General features: G+C 41.5%; 1 protein-coding gene across 4 annotated transcripts in view; it reads left to right on the top strand.

The window, feature by feature from the left end:
• Window positions 1-9,198: 9,198 nt before the first annotated feature.
• The window catches only part of SLC12A4 (solute carrier family 12 member 4), a 51,258-nt gene continuing 40,217 nt past the window's right edge, over window positions 9,199-20,239 (top strand). For 3 of the 4 annotated variants that reach the window (XM_057430652.1, XM_057430647.1, XM_057430646.1), the window contains exon 1: window positions 9,199-9,506. In XM_057430652.1, the coding sequence (XP_057286635.1) occupies window positions 9,233-9,506 (274 nt within the window). In that variant the 5' untranslated portion in view covers window positions 9,199-9,232. The remainder of the gene's footprint in view (window positions 9,507-20,239) is intronic. The other variant, XM_057430649.1, reaches the window with a different exon arrangement.

The following is a 20,239-nucleotide window of genomic DNA, read 5'->3' as shown; positions in this document are numbered from 1 at the left end:
AGAGGCAGGATAAAGTCAGGTTAAGTTTAACCCTAGAACATCCTGGATGTAGGCAGTCAGCCTCATCTTCACTCAGATACCACCGTCTAACCTGTAAAGAAGCCTGAGCAAGTGCCTGTGGAAGGGGGTCATGGGTGACTCAGCCACTGCAGTGAGTTCATGATACCTGTGGTAAATCACTTGCTCAAACTAGTCAAGTCATAGAGAACAAGCCTTATGGTTGCCTGCACCAAGCTGGGATAACATCTATTTCACAGCATTTCTCACAGATGTGTGATGATCTAGAAGTCCCTTTTCCATTACTGGCTACAGTGTTAATTCGGAATGCTTCAAATAAGCTGCTTATGTGAAACTAACATCAGAGTGCAAAATCATCAAACAAGGAATGGAATCTTGTGCATGGTGCAACGATTATGCACACGATACCTATGTTATCTAATAGATGCAGTTTATTTTTCTTAAATTATCAAAATCACATACATCTAAACATGGTATAAAGACATCTCATTAGAATTCTATTTCAGAAGTAAAATGTCAGATATGGCGGTGACTACTGTCAGGAAAACTACACTGACCTTACAGTCTGAATGCTAGTGTCTCCAGTTCTACTGACAGCAGTTTGTAGAAGCAGTTACAACACTACACTTCTAACAGCTCAAGCATAAAGTGATTGAACTCTGATTTCTGCCTCCCAATGGAGAGGATGCTTCATCTTGCAATTGAATGCCTTTGCCCTGCACCAATTAATAGCAGAAATTTGCACTGGTAATTTGAAATGCATGTTAGCTCAACTGACAAGAGTCTATTGTGGCTAGTGGTATTAGTGAAGTGTCAGATATAACAGAGATACCAAATTTGTAGCAAGCTTTGTTGGCTCCCAAATGGAAGAATGCAACTCATTATTTATCTCTTCCAAATACTAAGTTGTGCTAACATAAATTCTGAAAAGTTTTTACTCTTTCTGTAAATTTCAATACCGATGTACTATTAAGCACTTTAGGCCGACTTTCTAAGATGCAAACTTCAAGGCATCTTTAACAATCTGAGGCTCATGCTTTCACATGTGTGAGAGGAACAGCCAAGAAACTACAGAGATAATTTTGATGTAGCCTATTGATTTGATTCTAAAAGGTTGATGCCATTGCCCTTCCCTCATGCTAACCTTTTTCAAATTAATGAGCTGTACCATCCTCAGAAATAACTTCAGTTTGCAGCTCTCTCATCTGAATAAGTCATGATGCTAGAACCCAACCCTAAAATGCCTGTTGCTGGTCTAACATATACAGCTGATCTGTTATGTAAAATGTGAGTAGTTCAGTTCATGTATTGAGCTACTCAGTATGTGACTTGTCTGGGTCATGGAAGGAGTCTTACATGATTTACATTGGATATGGACTACTGAAATTTGCCGGTGTTCAACATCTGCATTTCTTCTTGCATATTGTTGAGCTACTCAAGCAATATGCGAGTATATGTCTATGTTTCAAGGTCAATAAACACCATGTATTAAATTTAACCACCTAAATGTTTATTAACTTCTGTCTGATCTTGAACATAAAGTTTAGTGGACATCTGCACCACACAATCAACACTGAAAAGCCAGGTTATCAGTGCATCTCTATCACCTTCTGGAGTATGGTGCAGTGCCAAAGCAGTTCATACCACTGTTAACTTCAGCTGCTGCAGTCCTACCCTCCTTTGCTGTGAGGGTGCAGATCTGGCCAAAACTTAATTGTTCTCCTCCCTGAAGTGATAGGTTTCCTGATCATGTCAGTGATTGGGTTAACCACATTCAGTGCTAATTGAGGGGAGGAGTGGAAAAGCCAAGTGAGGCTGCAACAACTTGGGTTTCTTCCACTTCCTATTGAAAGCAGCACCTCCTCTGTTTGCTCTTCTTTGGATTGATAGATATGGAAATTATTAAATTGCTTCATATTCTGAAAATGTAACACATCTAAATTATAAAAATATTAATTAACCAGAAGATTCTTCCCACCAACAGTGGTTTTCATTTGCTCTTAAGATTTGCTGAATTTAATTCACAGACCCAAAGCAGTATGTCAGTGGTTTTGCTGAACTGTTTTCAGAACAGACTGTGATGCTTCCCAAGCCTTCTTGGGGTGTTTTTGAAGGTTTGATTCAGTGTTTCAAAGACTAATTTTTTTTTTCTTTTTTTTCTTTTTTGTCTTGATATTTTACCTATAAACCTTACATCTATATAGTACAACTTGAGATGGTGGTGGGTGTTTGGTGCTTCTGTAATTTTCCTTTTTTAAGCTTTTGAAACCAGAGAAATTTAAAAGCTTTTTCAAGCTTTCATATTTGTTTAGAAGTTCATTATATAATTTCTGTCACAGGAAAAACAATTTGTGGCAATGGGAAACATTTTTGTCCCATTTCTGTATTTCACAGATGCCCAGGATTTGGTGACTGAGTTAGAACCTCTCAGTCACTTGGTCCAGTATTTACCAGATGAGCTGTTCATAGCCTATTTTGTGTGTGTGGGGGAGGGTGGTGGTGTTGGTTTTTTTGTTGTTGTTTGGGTTTTTTTTCTTGCTAAGCCATGAAGGACCCTCATTCCCTAAAGCTGTGACCTCAGAAAGATTAAAATTGGCTTAGCTGCTTCTGTCATGAGGCAAGAAATGTGAGGGGAAACTAAATAAACAAAGTTCAGCATTTAGCTTACATCACAAAACTGCTGCTGCTTCTAACCAAGGCTCTAGCCTTAACCATCTGAACTCAAATGAGTGGGCACTTAAGTTTGTTGTTTCTATTGATTCTCCCCAGACTGTTTTATAAACTTCACTAGGGTGATTCTTTCCCCTACAGAATAGGGATTTTCTCTGAAGCCCCTTCTCAGCACCTGGTTTCACTGTTTTCATAAAGTATTTCTTTTGCCAATTCTGCAATGTAAGAAAAGCACAGAGCCCAGGAAGCAAGAACTCAAGCTCCCCCGAGGGCTGTTGCTGAGAAACAAAGATTAAAATAGCTAAGATTAAAACTGAAGCTAACACATGTTTTGTCAGACAAACCAAAAGAAGGTCCCTTCAGTCTGGATTATAAACATTTGGAAAAAAGTTCAGCAGAGCTTTGAAAAGTCCATTTGGATTAGTTTTCCTGCGTGCTCTCCTGTAGTTAAAACTCGGCATCTAAAGAATCTTGTCTAGGCCTGTGCTCAGTTTCTTCTTTGAGCCCTTTCCTAAAAAGAGACCACAACAAACAACTGAGTGGCATTTTTTCAGCATATTAACTGTAAATTAAGACTAAACTGTAATGCTTAAAAAGTTAGTGGAGAAAACTCTGTTCTTATTTGAATTTACAGAATCTGATTGAGAGTGTGTGGGAAATGTCTAAGACTTAGTAACTTGTCAGTTTCTAAAGATGAAACTAAGGTATCTTTGTAGAAATAGCTATTCCACATATTAAATACAGTTTTGAGTAATTTTAGAAGTGAGACAGACATTTGAGGTAAATTAATTTCGAAGATAAGTTGCACCATAGCGTCCTCTTGTGGTCCTTTAACGTCTAAGCTGTCACGTTTTTCACAACAGGAGCAAAATTTGCAGTTGCAGTTAGCATACGAGCTCCTATATAAGTATAATGTGGCTTTTCCTTGCCTTATTTTTTTTCCAGGAAATGGCATATGGGAGATTGCACATCGCATCTCCCACAGGCTCTTATTACTCTGTTCCAAATTCTTTACATGTGGAAGTACGCATTGCGGTCCTCTCCGAAGGACCTCTTTCAGCCCTGCTTGTCTTTGTCACCAGTGAAGTAGATCCTGATCGTTGTCAGCGAGAAACCTTTACAGCCAGGTTGCCAGTTTCCGGCCTGCTTTGTCCACAAAGCTGGTGTGATCCTCGGATGTGGGAAAGCAGGAATGTGCTGAAAACAGAAGTTCACTACTGCATAATTTCTGCCAAGGCTGACGTCCAGGGAAGCTGTACCATGGCAGTGGCAATTTTTGTTTCATTATTTTTTCCAGAGGTCAGCTCTGAGCTATTTGTCACCCAGGTTCCACTCCAGTGAGAAAAAAATGTTTGAAAACAATAAGTAATATTTACAGATTCACTGCTGTGCCAATCCCAGCTTTTTTTCTTTTCAGAGTTTTAAATATCTGTATTTATGTTTTTACAAACATGCTGGCTTCAAAACTTGCAAGTATTTTTACTTTTCAGGTATCAGTGCTTTGTGTGTAACTGTATGGGAGATAACTGAGCAGGGTTTCAGTTTCCCAGAGGTTTTTTTTTTAACTTTCTTAGATCTATGCTGTCTATAAATCTGCAAACCCTACTTCTGTTCTAACTTTTTTTTTTTTTTTCTGGGACACTACCCTGCTACTAACTTGATAATCCAGGATATCTTGGAAATACTTTTCATGTCATATGGTTTAGAAATGTCTCATGGTTTCAAAGTGTAAGCTCATAGATTGTTCTACTGACACAGAGGAGAGAAGCATTATACTGGTCTGCAGTAATAGCAGAGGTATAATATAACTGTACCTAATCAGAATACAAGTATTCCACTCAAGTTTCATGTGTTTTGGATAAACACATTTTGGGTGTTATCTCTTAGGCTTCCAGGGCAGTGTATCCTGTGCATATACCTCTAAGCAAGCCATGTGTTCTGCATGGGGACATAAACATCAGTTAGCAAGAGCAGTAACTCGGTAGGTCATTCCACCAATGAGGCATTTCAAAGCTTCCTTTACAGAAAGCTAATTTAAACTTTCTACAAAGCTTTTTGAGGTATCATGTTATTATGAAGAGTGCCAAACAGTGTTAGGGGCAACACAATTTTACAGAAGAATAGAAAAAAAATCTGAGAATGATACTTTTTGCTTGGCCTTTATTTTTCTAGTTAGAAATAATAAACTAGTTTGTCTAAAATTAGCCATCTCCTCACAACATTCAGGAAGGGAAGGTAAGAAAAGCTGTCCTCAAACAGTTTCAGATACTGGGTCATCCTATTCTTAAACAAATGGCAAATAATTTTTTACCAAGCGGTTGAAGCAGTGTTACATTTTGTTGTTTGATTGAGGTTTTATGGTATCTTTCAAGTCTATAAGCAAATAATTACTCAAAAGCTCGTTTATAAGGGCTTTCTGGTGTGTGATTCCTTTGTGAGGGCTGAGGCAGCCTGTTCCCTCTACTACATCCTTAGAAGTGATCCCTAAAGCTGATATTAATTCTATGCTCGCTTTCTCCTAGAATGACTGTAGGAGCATCACATGAGAACTTGTGAATTGCTGTCTGCCAGGGAAGGGATGAAACACCCTGCACATGTACGTCAAGTCCACTTCTGAGACAGCTGATGTGGCATGCAGTCACCATCTTGTGCTGGGCTGTAAAAGCCAAGCTGTCTTTGTTTGAATGCTTGAGTGTTGCCCCTCGTAATAAGAAGTGTTCAGGCAAACCTGGCCTTGCGTGCCTGCCCTAAGGATTTGAAAAAGGCTCTTCAGCAGTTTTATCAAACTGCTCTTCTAGAAGACTTAGAGTTTCTCACACAATCTTTGAGTCACACGGCAGTCGTTTACTGTGAAAGCATACTGACCTTTCAGCTAGAAGCTTATACCCACTTAAGGTAGTTGACAAATACCCAGTGGCTTGTTAATTAAGAACTGAACTGTGTCTTTACTTCCATGATTTGTATGTTACAAACCATTTTAAAAGCAGCTCCTGACTGCATATCAGACAGATCATAAATTTGCTAATGTTTAGACTGCTGATTTCACTGCTGCTATTACTGTACACTACTGACAATTCAGGCCTTTTCTCATCTAGTGATCCTTGATTATGCTAAATTCGTCTTAATGTTTTTCTCAGTGAAACCACAAGACATTTGTTTAGAAGTGCAGTTTTTCTCTGTTGGGGGTGGGGATATGTGGTGTGCAGAGGCAGAGGAAAAAAAAAGACATTAACATTACTCTCTCTGCTCTTTCTTTTGTTTTCACTGACCAGTCTGTACCCATACGAAATCATAATCCCAAATTCCATCTAGCTTGGTAGAAAACAGGTAATTATTTTCATCCCCATTAGACAGTAATGTTGTCTCAGGTAAAATTGTCTCAGGTAAATGCTGTAGTATTGTAGATCATTTCAACCTCATATTCATATCAGACAACTTCTAAGCTTACAATGGCTGCTCAAAGTAACAATCAGTATTCATACTCGGGAGGTGGGGAACAAACAACAAACAAAAGTCAGTCATCCAGGTTGAAATTTCAGTTCTCTTACAAACCAGTTGCTAAAAACCAAAGTTGATACGGGTAGATAAATTCTTATCTTTAAATATGGGCTTTCCACAAGTCAGTAAAGAACCACTGTCTTTAGACAAAAGAAATATTTTTGTTTCAATAAACTTGAATAGTTTCCTAGGGCTAAATTCTCTCCTAAGAAATTTGGATATAGTTTCCATTCCAGAGAGGGGAGTTGCTGGTATATGTGCAAGAGCTTAATTTTATTTATTTTTTTTTTCCCTCATGGGGTACAGTTTCATTGCCATTGATTACATGGTATTAAAACATTTTGTGGTGGCATAGATGCACTTTTTTGGTACCTAAAGACAGACAGCTCCTAGCCAGACCTGCTTTGAAAAGCAAGATGAAAAGGAAGTGCCTAGTTTAATTCTTTTTCCTGAATAAGCATGACTCCAAAAACATTAACTCATGAGATTTCTTTCTTATAATCCCTGTCTCCTTTTTCTAGGACAGTTTACTTACACCAGACGCTTCCACTCAAAAGCTTTACAAAATGGAAAACAGGAAAGATGACAACAGAAGACTAGGTATGAACTAACTTGCTTAAGGGTGAGTTATCCTCTCATCCTTTTTCTCTATAAAATTCTTTGTGCCCCATTAATTAATACTGAATTTTCTTGTTTTCTTGGTGAATTCTAGCTCATTAGGTCATACTTATTATAAATACTAATGAAACATAATTCAAGCAAAGAGAGTTAAACAGAAAATGCTACTTTTTGGTCAATTGTTACACCTTCCTCCAGGGAAAAAAGTATTGCTGGAGATAAGACAGTGCACTAAAAGATGCATCAGGATGTTTCCAGTCTATCAGAACTAATGCTTCTAAGATTAACAGAAATGCTTTCTAGATTATCAATATTGGCCTAACTTGCCCAAAGAGATTGTTGGTAAAATGTCACAGTGTGACCATATTTACAAATGTGCTCATTTTAGGGTTACTGGGGGGGGGGGGGTGGGGAAACAACAACAAAAAAACCAAACCAACCAACCAAAACCCCCACCATGTCCCACCCTAGATTTTCAAGATACTGGGAGTTTTGAATAGAGGGAAATCTGGCTTTTTATTTATAGCCTCCAGAACTGAGGAGGCTGTTACGTATGGGCACATGGAGATGACTGCTGTTTAACAGAGCAGGGAAACAAAAGTAAAATGTAGGTTAGAGGAAAGCACAGGAGTCTAAATCTTTCCACCTGTCTGAGCATTACTAAGAGGTGTAATTCCTTTGGTTTCCCTAGAGGTGGTCTACCAGCAAGTTTGTGTTAAGTGAACCGAGAGACCTGTACCACCCTCTGGCAGCAGCCACTTCACAGCATGGATCCTTCTTGTTTATTTCAAACCACAACTAATTGAAAGTAGACTTACTACTCAGTTCTTGTGAACAAAGTATTCTCCCTCTTGTTTGTTTCTCTTCCGCTCATTACACATTTATCCTTCTCCCAGTGACCTGGGGGCTGCTGTGTCAAAAATGCAGGACTAAGTTCAGAAAGTGTCTGGTGTTACCCTTTCCCTCTGGTTCGAGTTTTATGTTCTCCCATAGCCTCCTACGCAACTGAACGTCAAACTTAGACCAATACTAGATTGACTTGTCACTGTACACAGATTTCTTAAGGAGTATTCCAGTAAAAAAATCTACAGAAGTAGTTTGATATTTAATGGCAGAATGCACAAACTCTTCTCTAGAGCTTTTTTCTGATGATTATGTAATGCATTGAAAAGGGATCCTTCTACTTCCAAGACCAGCTTTCAAACAGAGACAATAAACAGCATTATCAACCATTAATTCATTTTTAAACTCCATGTGAAGACTACTGTATATGAAACAAAGGACGTATATGAAACAAAGATACCCTTTGCTGGCATCAGCTTTTTCAAATGTGGAAGAAAAACTGAATTTTGCTCCCTCGGGGCCAAGATGTTGAGAGGCCCTCCTGACACCCAGGCACTCTCTCCACTGCATCCTTAGTGGGACAGAACAATGATGCAGCAAGCCTGAGCAGCAGGCCACAGTTCATCTGCCCGGGCAGTCTGCTGCCCTAGCAACTGTTTGCTTTGCATATAGCTGGAAATATGCTTGGCTCCAGCCTGCATCCAAATGGCTTCAGCGCAGGATTTTGCCCCCACTCCCCCCACGCCTTTTGTGCAGCTGGGTTCCTCAGGCTTGCCTCGTTTGACGCGTTACTTCTGAAGGTTTCATGCAGGCAGAGAAGACAGCGAGCAGCAGAGAACCCGCCCCCGCTGCCGCCACAGGCACAGGAAGCGGGGACAGCTGCCGCATCTGAAGTTAACTTGCGTAAACACACACGCGCCCTGGGGAGACGGTGTGCCTTCCAGCGGTTGCTGGTCAGCCCAAACCAGGGGTTTAACGGTCTGCTGGGAGTCGCGATTATTTGTAATAGCTGCGCCTCACTCCCTCCCGGCCCCGCGGGAGGGTCCCTCTTGCCCATGTTCTCCTCTCACCACCCCTCCAAGGGGTCCGCGACCACACGGCCGCTGACAGGAAGCGCACAGGGTACCCTCCAGCAGCAACCGCCAGCAGAAATGACTTCACCCTACGCGGCCTCTCTCGGCCTCCCTGGGGATTACCCCCACTCAACTCCCAGGGCTACAGCCCTCCCCGCACCTCTCCGGCTCAGCAAATGGCCGGGGAACGGCGAAGGGAAATTTCCCCCCTGAGGCGGCCCGGCAGTGCCGGCAAGGGACTCCGCCCCTCCGCTTCCCGCCCTGCTCCCGCCACCCCCGGGCCCGGCTCCTGTCAGGATGACTGCGGGAGTAAGGCTCGCCCTTCGCCGCGCCGCCTCCGGCCCCTCCTCCGCGCCCCCGCTGCTGAGCACCCCCGCACAAAGGAGGGACCCCCCCCCGCTTCCCTGTGCCCAGCCCTCGCTGTGGGGCGGTCCCGGTCCCGGCCTGCCCGCCCGCCGGCCCTGGGGGCGGCCGCCGCTGGAGCGCCACGACGCCGCGGCGCTCGGAGGGGAATGGGTGGAGTTGAGGAGCGCGGTTTCCTGAGAGGAAGTGACCACACGGGGCAGGAATGCGCCGCCGGCTCCTCGACGCATCCAGCCTGCCTCGCTGCGGTGCCGCGGGGAGCCTTCGCCGCCCCGCCAGCCATGCCGCACTTCACCGTGGTGCCGGTGGAGGACAAGCACCGCACCGAATACGACAGCGTAGAAGGGCTCAGCTGGGTGGACTACCGGGAGCCGGCCGCGACTCCCGCCCCTGGGGACTCCTACGACACTGTCAGCTCTGACGGTGAGCGAGCACAGCCGGGGCTGGGGGAGGCGGTATGGGCCGCTCTCGGGGAGGAGAGCCCGGGACGAGCCCGGCTGCTCCGCTCCGCTCCCGCCGGCCGCGGCACACAAAGGCAGGGGCTCTTGTAGCGGCTCTCGGGGACCGTAACTGCCAGCGCTGTCGGCCTGGGCCGAGCGGTGGCGGCGCAGCCCTCGGGATGCAGAGGAGCTGAATCGGGCCCGCTCGGGACGCGCCCTGGGATTCCCTCCGCCCCGCAGCACTTGTTGATGATACCTCGGGGTGCGGCGGGGCCCGGGGGGGGGGGCGTTATCATTGCTCCTACAAACTGCAGCCTGTGGAGCTGATAAGAGAGTGGGAAGATACGCTCCAATAGTTTCAGTGCTGCGCTACAAGAATAAACCGGTGATAGAGAATTCGGTTAAATTAGACGAATCGCAGGTGGCTGCTTTTCTTTCATATGTTATCTTAAAAACCGCCTGCCTAACTAGGGCTCTCCCTCAGACCGGGCCCTCTAATTTTACAGCATGCCTGTTGTGTCTGTGTGGCTTTCACAACCGCTCCTGCTAGGCAGAGTTGCTTTTTGTTAGCGGTTAATTTATTCCAACTACAGAAGAGGATCACGTAAGTAGAAGGGGATTGGGATGGTGAGAAGTGCATTCTTTAATCAGGCAGCTAATATCAGTGCTCAGACTGTCTTGGTGTTTTGCTGTGTCTTTTAAGTATAAATCAATTTAAAAACAGCAACTGTTTCTAGAGAGAAAATGAAGGACACATAGATTTGGAAAGTGGAGTAGTTCTGGTAAAGGGTTGTTTTAGCTCTCCATGGGGATCTGTTTCTCTTTTCTGCCTTGGTTGTGTCTAGTTCTATAAGCTTTAGGAAGAGGATCTTCCCATAGGCTCAGTTGATGAATCTGGGTTGCCCTCTGTGAATCATGTGTGACTCTAGGCAGCAAAAAAAGAAGCAGTAAATACCTGACCTGTTCTTCCTTGCCTGTGCAGTCAAACTTTTCTGACTGCAAATAATCCCTGCACAGTAATCCCTGAAGGGTGCCTGCACTGCTCAGGCCTGCCTTAAGGAAGACAGCAGTGTTATTTTTCTGAGTAATACTCAACTGTCATGAGATCAAGATCCAGTTCCTGCCTTCCCACCCTGTTCAGTTTTCTGTGAATCTGTGCTTCGATCTCCAATATACCATTTCCCCTACACACACACACTTCCTTTGCATAGTTTTCAAAGGAATTTTAGATTTCATATACTAAACAGCTTACATAAGCCTAATGCTCATTATGCCAATTCGTTTCAGTTCTAGCGTGGGCATTTTGGAATGATGAGAGGTAGATGCTTTCCCAGTTGGTCTGTTATCACAGGCAGTTTGAGGTTCTAGCCCTGAAGTCTGTGCAGGGCCTTGATTTTAGAAAAGGTTCTACTCTCAGGTTACTTAACACATAGTTCATGTGTATGAAAGTAACCAGGTGTTTTTCACCCATCTCAGCAGATTGGAGACCTTGTGGAGTACTTTTCCGTTAACTAGCTTAACTAGCCCGGGCATGGCGGATCAAGGAAAATCCACTCAACCTGCCTGTTGTTTGGGTATAAGACTCCTTGCAGGCTGTGTGCGAACAACACTCTTCAAGATACTCAGCTCCCAGTCACAGTCTGTCAGTAGCTGGCAAGCTGTGGTGTCTCAAGTACTTCTGAATAGCACAGAACCCTGCTGCTGGAAGTTAACTTAGTCTCTTTATTTTAGAACTGATAAATATCTAGTAACTTCTCAATATATGGTAGTTCTGTTTCTGTTTGAACTATAACTGCCTTCTATTTTTTTATTTACTTTCACAGTAATTAAGTAGTGTTTCATATCCTCAGGGTGTACCTATAAAGGTATGGTATCTTGCCTACCTGTACTGACAAGCATGTTCTTCTGCATGACCCTTTTCTGCCTCTTCCTAGGTTTCTTGGGATTTATGGCTCCGTAGAGGGGAATCGGAACTCCAATGTGTTAAACCTTTTGGGTTTTGGTGCTTTTTTCTACATCCTATGCAGAGTACCATAACCTCTCATGCTGGGGAACATTGATAATATGACATGGTGGAGATGGAAGCTTCTTCTGAAAACAGTATCTGGCAGCTGTTTAACACTGGCTGGAGCCTGCAGACTGGAGGGAAGGAAGTGACCCTCCAGAGTCTTCTGTGGCAGCAGATTACGGGGCTCACGGAGGGATTTGTTGGTGTTGGTGATGCCCCTGGTTGCAGATAACATGAGCTTTGTTTGACTTGAGTGCACAGTTCTAGAGTTCTAGGCTGTGGCCCTATCAAAGTACATACAATTCTTATTGGCAATACATGAATGCGCACAGAGCTGCCTGAGCAGTGCCATTGTCCAGGCTTTCTGTTCGATTGAGTGGTGCTGCCATAGTCAGGATAAGGAACTGGTTGCAGTTGTTCTGGTCAATCTTCTCCAGGGAAGATTTTATTTTATCAGCTTGCCATTCAGAATCTTATTTAAAGACTTCTTCAGTTAAACTGATTTGGTTGGAGATTGGTTAAAGTGACTCAGTAATTGCCTTTAGAGTATGGTCTATCATGCTAGTGTAACTATTTGTAGCTGCTCTTTAAAAGTGTACATAGTAGTGGCTTTGTTGTCCAGTGCTCCTTGCACAATCTCTTAGACCGTTGCTTATGATTCTGACAGATTCTTATTTCACTGACCTTTTCTCTCCAGACTTTGTCATAGCCTGTTTTTTTAATGTTTTCTTCTCAATTTTGCTTTATTTAGGATGTCAGATGTCAAGTGATATGGTGTCATATAAACACTACAGGCATGAAACCATTCTGCAATAGAATTTGGCAACCATTTCCATAAAATATTAGTCAGTGTGCAATAATTTAGCCTTCCCAGATAGCTCCAGTGCTTGCTTGTGAAAAAAATCAGCCTTTATTTTCTAAACAGGTTCCACTGACTGCCACTGCTTGTAATAGATTTTGACATCTTCTATTTAGAAAAAGAAGTACAAAGAATTATCCTGTGATCCTATGATAAACATGTGAGCCCTGCTTTGTGGATTGGCAGGGATGAGAAATGTGAATTTGGCATTCCTTCAGTCTTTGCAATAATGCCAGCATGTTAGGTTGGGTACACAGGGTAAGAAGAGGGACAGTGGGGCCTGAATAGAGCTTAAAAAACCCAAGCTTTACTTTAGTAGGAATCTCAGCTCCACAGTGATGGTGCACTCTGTTAACCAAAGTATGGCAATGTCATGTGTCCTGTGGGAAGTTATGTATCTTCCTTTGACTGTTGTTTGTGGAAATGAGACTCTAATCAGCTTGGTGTCACTAACCAGCTTTGGCCACCAGCCACTGTTGGTTTTTGCCAAGGAATTGCTCTGTTTGTGTTCCAGTTGTCATATGGCTTCCTTTCAGCCCAGAGTTTTCGAACTAGACATGAAGACCTTTTCCTCATGCTTAATAGTTTGTGTCAGCACCTTCAGAACCCTTGTGCACCAACAGATTATGCTGGTCATTTAAAGTAAGCTATTTAGGAGAAGATGTGATGTGATGGCATCTGGTGTGATGGCAGTGTACATTTACTTTAATCATCTTCCTGGTTCACTGCTTTTTAATTTGTGGTAACTTAGCAGTAGAGGTTTTAAGTCTTTCGCAAGGCTTGAAATAAAGGTCACGTAAAATATGTCTGATGATATGTTCAATGGGGATACATAAATAATTCAAAAATTCATTTTTAAAGCACTTCATTCTTACATGTAGGTGTTTTGGCAAAGTCCAGAGATAAAACAAAATTAGTTATGTATTTGAATTAGGTACTTCAGCTAAATAGGGGTGACAGAAACATGTGTGCAGATAATATTTTAGACTATCTTAAATTTAAGAACTTCTAGCAGCAGTGTGGGTAAATGATGCTGTTGCAGTAGTCATAGCAGGATATTTTTGCATAACATCTGTAGCATCTACATCTTTTAGCATTTTTCATGTTGCCTCAAAACTGCAGAAAGAAGTCCTGGAGGAGTGAGCCTGGGGAGCATTTGAGACAGAAGAAACTCTGAATTGTCTGGGAGGAAAGAAAGTAACCTGAGAATAGAAACCAACTGATACTAGTGAACTGTCTTTTCTGGTGATTTGTTTATTATTGTTTTGCTGAAAATGGTGTGGAGACTGCATCTTCTTCAATTTAGTTGCGTTTTGAATGAGGAAAGAGCTTTTTTTTTTTTTTTTTTCCCTGTTCTGTTAAGCTTGGCATCTCTGTAAAGTTTAATTTGTAGATTTGGAGATATTAAAGGTATCCTGTTAGTCCTAAATATGTCAATATTTGTTCCTGTTCCATAAAGAATACTGTGAGATACTTGTAGGATACACAGCAATGGTTATAGCTCAAAATGAAAGGGGCCTCAACAGAAGGGGTATCCTTGTGAAGTCCTGTATTTTTTATTTTTTTTTCCCTGTTTGTGCACTTGGCAATTAGTACAGCACTGATAGCAGTGCTAAACTCGAGAATGCTTTTTCTATAATACAGATGCATAGATAAGTGCACCCTAGCTGCAGATAAGGAGAGGTAAGAGTCTGGTATGTGAAAAATGAGAGTGGAGAAGTGCTTTGTGACATGTTTGTGACACTTGAGAAGAGATGATGCATACTTAATAGCCTGTAAGCAAAGTAATTTCTCTGAGAAGGTCATTTTGGTGGAGCCTACGGTGGATACCTCGTTTCTTTTTAGCAGCATGCAGTGTTACAAGGTTTAATCCTTCTATTAAAATTCTTGTCTAGGAAAATAAATAAGTTCATGTTACTGCATAACCTGTTACTTTTGCTAAGCATGTCTCTCATACCTCTTCTAATTTGTGCAGTGATTAAGACAGAGCTGGAGAGGCTGCAGCTGTCTGATACCAAGATAGTGGTGCCAACTGCTGGCAGCCAAGAGACTCAACTAAATACAGAACACAGGCCTTTTTGTGTGTTCTGTGGTAATTCAGTTATTTGGGAGAGCTCTGGGAAGGAGCTTTGTGATACGTGTAAGTGATCTGAAAGCAACTCCTGTAACTGTATTTGTGGGTTTTTATTTTGCAAAAAACCTAAGATAAGGTGAAAAACACCCAACCAAACAACCTTCTGCTGGTGTTCTGTAGCTGTTGATTTTTTTGTGGTTTCAGAGAGCATCTGTATAGAAGGCTCAGGTATTGCACATGAGAAGAAGGGGATTTTCCATGTAGTTCTACCTGTAAATGCTCGTTCATTTTGCTAAGTGCACATTTCAAACTTTTGTTGAGACTAAGTTTGGGTTTTTTTTTGCATGCTGAAGTTTTATCTTTTAGTCAATCTCTGCATTTTTCCTAAAGAAATTAAAATAAATTCTGGGGCTTCTTATACTGTGTTTGAAATGTATATGCCTCTCACATATAAAATTGTGTGTTATTCAATATCCCTTTACAAATTTCTTAAGTGTTTCACTTCCTTAAAGAAAATAATGGCATTTCCTTTCTTTTCCCCACTGCAACAAAAGTCAAAGAATACATTTTGGATGCTCTTCAATGTAAAGTTTAAATTTGGCTTTTGCTCTGAAGTTCTCTGTAGAATGGAGATTAAGGTACTTTGCAGCCTTATTGACTAGGAAATTGTCCTGGGTTCAGCAGTAGCAGTCATGTTTCTCCTTTGTGGTAGCTGATACCATGCTGTGTTTTGAATGATGCCACTGGTAGCTTATCTCTAGACCTGTTTTAGGCTAATAGAATGTGTAGGAAAACTAAGGTACAGGTATTAGCTACCACAAAGGAGAAACATGACTGCTACTGCCAAACATAATAAATGCGGTTCACTGAAGTTAAAGTACAACAGCCACCTTGAGGAACATCAAAGTTAGGGATCACTGCTTTCTTCTTAAGTGCATGTAACAGACTGGGGAAGGACACCCAGTACTACAGGAAGATAAAAGCTGTGTATGGTGAGTTTCCCCTTCCAAGACCAAGTTATGGATTTATACTAATTCTTGACTGTGATGTAACAAAGGATTTGTTGTGCAGACCGATTTATATTACAGAAAAATTGCTATTGCCACCAATATATGGGAGCAAGAGTTATTTGATCAAAAAGTTGTGTCTTCAGCCTGTGGTTCAGGGTTTTTTTTTTAATATTTTGATCTGAACTATGAAGAAAAGCATAATTTTAAAACATGGTATAAAGCCTATTGGAATTACATTTTAGGAGTGGTTCGTTGTCTTCAGTAACCTTTGAATCAGAAATTTTTAATCTCTTAGTTGTACTGACTTTTATTCTCTCAGATAAGAGAGTTCAGTATTTTTTATTTAGTAAGACTTCTGTAATTATTAGTTTTCAATAGGTGTCTGTTTAAATGATGCCAAGTTATCCCTTAGCAATGAGTGGTGCTGTTCTTTTTTCAGTTGAGCTTCTTTGGGTGATTCCTTTCAGTATACTTGGATTTTGTCATGCATAGAGAACTGTGCATCTTTCACAGTGGCTGCTGTAGTAAATGCCAAGCAAACAATACCTTCTTGTTAAGCAAGCAAAATAACAAAATACCATATATTAAAAAAAAATTAGTTTTCTAGCAAAATCAAATACTTGACAAATATTTAATATCTTCTGTTGCTAACTATAAAAAGTCTATGTGACCAAGAAAAATACAGCTCTTATAATGTATGTAGGGTTAAAGTTCTCTGGATTTTGGATGTGATAGAATTTTGTATACTGCTGTGTGATAGAGGTCCCCTTCTGCCAGCCTTTGCACACCTACCCAGGGGTTATTTTGTAAGCTCTCTACTGCCTATTTGTCCTCATGGCTCTTATTTCAGGCATTGTTTTCTGAGTCAAACTTCTGAACCATAAAAAGAAGTTACTGGAGTTAAAGGAGTAGTATTTTTCCCTCACAGGTCATGTGATAGGACTGTAGATTTTGTGGTAGGTATTTGGTTTGGCCTAGAAAAGAAGACAAGAAGACTGTTTTTTACTTACCAGCAGTGTTAAATTCGTGTCTGAGCAACAGAGGTATAGGTTAGAATGGTTCTGTTTTTTGTTTGTTTTTTTTTTTGTGGTTGGTTCTTTTTTGTTTTTTTTTTTTGAACACTTTCATTGCTATTAAAGGAACTTGCTTTTTTTTTTTTTTAACTCATCTTTTGATCTTCGTTCTACTATGTAGGACACAGTGATGCAGTTCGATGTGCAGAATAAAGCGCTAATTGCCCAGGAAGAGCTTGGGCTCAATTAGCTTATGGATGACCGTGGAAGGTTGATAACTCGGATGTATTGCTTTGCTGGCTGGAGGCAGCCTAAGACCTGTTGTAAATTAAATGGCATTTGTTGAGAAGAAGATGAGAAGCCAGTGCCAGGCTGGGGTGGACAGCTGGGGGACAGGGGCAAAGGAAGAAATTGCTGGTACTGGTGAGGGGATGGTCATCTTTCCACCCTTTTATTAGTGGTCACAGTGCTCTGACAGGCAACTGGAAAGCATATTTGCAAGGCTTAGCAGCATTTCCAAAGGTATTCAGATTCTGTGTTTGCTTCATGTCCCCTGGAAGCTTCAAGGTCCATCCCCTTGAATCCAGAATGCTGAATTTGCCTCCTTCTTCCTGTTCCACCTAAGTGACCTACATTGTTCTAGAAGCCCAACTCTTCCATTGATTGGCATGTAGTCTATAATATTACTAGGATGTAATCCATCAGTTACTTTGAAAATGAGAATCAAAGCCGTAAGCTGGTGTTGGAAGCTGGTTTTCAGGGAACTGTAGCAGAGACTGTATAACAAGATCCTGGGAGAGGAGAGATGACGCAGAGCTGTGTTTAGGCAGAGGCATGCTGTACTGTGTATAGGTTCAAGCTAATTATGCCTGAACAAACTCTGTGTGTGGGTTTTTTTCTACAGTCTAATTGCCAGCCTTGATTTTCATCTCCTACCAGTAGCCAGCAATTTCTTGAGTTTCTCATTTGAGGGATTCAGAACACTGTTCAATAATTACAGATACCTCCTGATCATGAAATAGGTTAGTCATCCAAACTTTTGCCTCTCACTTACATGTCAAAGGGGAAAAAAGGATTTTTATGGTGTGCCATTAGAAGCTGCCCATTTGCTGTGTAGTAAAGTAGCAAGTTAGTTAAAGTAACTCCTAAGGGGGCAAACTTGTTTAAGCTTTCACTTGCATACTTTAAATTGCTGATTGCTGCAGGAAAACATGATTTTAATGCCCTGGAGTATAATTACTTTTCCTGAAATTATCTGTAGCAATACTACTTTGTGTTATGACCCTGTCTCCGCTTGCAAGCTGAGCAGCCCTGAACTTGGTTACTGTGTGCAAAGTCCACCTCTGGATTTCCCTGCGGGAGGTCAGACCTGAGTCAGGACTTTGAGTAATTCAAGAAAACGCTGTAGCTGCTGCTGTCTCTGATGGCGACAGCACATTACAGTTTCTTGTATGCTTTCTACCTTTGCATTCAGGAGCTTTGCATTCCTGATCCCCTTCTGTGTAATATAACTGACGTAATTTTTGCTGCTACTTGCTATTGTATGTATTTGTATCCAGAACTGATGCAAAGGGCAGAGTTAGAAGTTCTTTAGTGATTGCAGATCTGATTTAAGAACCTACTACTCTTGAGTATTTTCATCTGTCTTCTGCTAAGGTTTTCACTGTCCAGTCTGTGATTTTGCAATATGAAGTGTTCAGCAGAAATACCACTTTTCTGTCTCTCCTCCAGCAGGATCCCTTCTTCCTTGGTTCGTATTGATAGGACAAGGGGGAATGGCTTTAAGTTGAAAGAGGGGAGATTTAGATTAGATATTAGGAATAAATTCTTCCCTTTGAGGCCCTGGCACAGGTTGCCCAGAGAACCTGTGGCTGCCCCATCCCTGGCAGTGCTCAAGAGCAGATTGATCAGGGCTTAGAGCAACCTGGTCTAGTGGAATATGTCCCTGCTCATGGCAGAGGGTTGGAACTGGATGAGCTTTAAGGTCCCTTCCAACCCAAACCAGTTTGTGTTTCTATGTTATTTGTGTTCTGCACCCTGTGCTGAGGCATAATCTCCAGGGCACATCTGGTTTTAGAGCATCGCAAGCCAACCCTTACCAAGTATATCCAAACTCAGTTCCCACATGGATATAACGTATCTTGGCTGCTTTGCCTAAGCAAACACAAGCCATTCACTTTTTGGTGTTCCAGAGAATGTGATGGAAATGTCAGGGGTTTATTTCAGGGATATTGCAGCAGGTCCCTGAAATTAACATGAAGGCAGGTATAGCTGAGCCGTGTTTGATAAATCCCAACACTGAGTAACCAGACAGTGGAATGATTATCTGCATTGTGTCAAGATGTCTTCTAGCAAACATGCAGGGAGCTTTAAAGCTGTAACTCAAGGCAACACACAGAGAATAATTTAATTGCAATATTTTTCCTTTGCCCTTTTAAGAGACTCTATTCTGGCCTTTGTAGTAGAAGCGTATGTTAAGCAGGAGTAAACTCATTATTACATGTCACTGAGTTTCTTCTGACTTATATTCTGTTTTATAGGCTTGATTTAATTCCTAACTGGTGGAGCAGAAGACAAGTGATCTAATGTTGCCCATTGCTCCTTGAAGAATTTCTGTAAGCTAATGTGCTGTACTAATTTTGCTCTCATGCTCTTGCAAACTGCTGAAGTTTTTTCAAAATGATGATAAAAGCTACTGTGGCTTCTCCAGATAATCTGACTCTTCTGATCTGTACTGTGTTTCACAGAGTTAAATATTTTGTGCTGTTTTCAAGAGCTCTTTATAAATGTGTGTTTGAATACATGTATTTTACAAGTAGTGTGGTTTGTTGCTTATTTTGTGCAATGTCAGAGTGCTCTCCACCCTCTCAAATGTTCAGTGAGATGGACTGACTTCCTTTACTTGGAGAAGTCTCATGCTGAGACTTGTACTTTCTTTAAGTGTTATGACCAAAGTTTCAGTGACTTTTGGCTGTTTGGGCACTTCACACTGAAAGGTCAGTTCTTCATCCTTGGAGCACATGCAAGCATAGCTCTTTTTTGTCTTTCTCATTTTATTTTCTTCCCCCTTTTCCATTAGTTCAAAAAAAATCTCACACACTTTGTTTTCACATGGATCAAAATACTTCTCAAATGTAAGAAAAATCTGATATTCAGCACTTTCTGTACAAGTTAACTGAAAACTGAGAAAGCATTCAGGGCTTCACAGTAAGTTGTAACTGATTACCAGTGTCTTTCTACTGTCCAGGAATGGATAGTAGATGTCCGTTAATGTCCATTGTATAGTATGTAATGCATAGAATGTACATACATTGACATTTTCAAAGTAATTAAACCTCTGGGTTTTTTTTTCTTCTCTGTAATTTTCTCTATGTTTGGAGATATTTAGCACCCTGGCTCGTATGTCCTCTATTTCCACTTGTTCCCTGTAGGAAGTGGTTTGAGCTGTTAGTAATACTGACTTAATGGTCATAGTTCCCATCTGCTTGTTCTCACGTCATGGTTTGAACATGTAGAATTGTTTCTTTAGCATGTGTTGAGTTGGAGAAGGGACCAGAAGGGTCTCAAATTGTGGTATGCGTTGTGGGTTTTTTTTTGAGTTTGGATTTTTTGTTGCTGTTCTCTCATTTTAATTATTGTGCAGCCATGGTCAGCTGACCAGGTAGAGAGATGAAAACAATGTTCAGTATTTGGTACTTGGGGAAAAGATGAATGAATGCTGCATGGAATCTGCATGCTGGCCTCACAGGTGT

The sequence above is a fragment of the Pezoporus wallicus genome, unplaced genomic scaffold (assembly GCF_028554395.1).
Source record: "Pezoporus wallicus isolate ANWC-B61680 ecotype Strahan unplaced genomic scaffold, APGP_CSIRO_Pwel_v1 contig_8518, whole genome shotgun sequence".
NCBI lineage: Eukaryota > Metazoa > Chordata > Aves > Psittaciformes > Psittacidae > Pezoporus > Pezoporus wallicus.
Note: the sequence above shows the minus strand (reverse complement) of the source record. Positions and strands in the feature narration are given on the sequence as shown.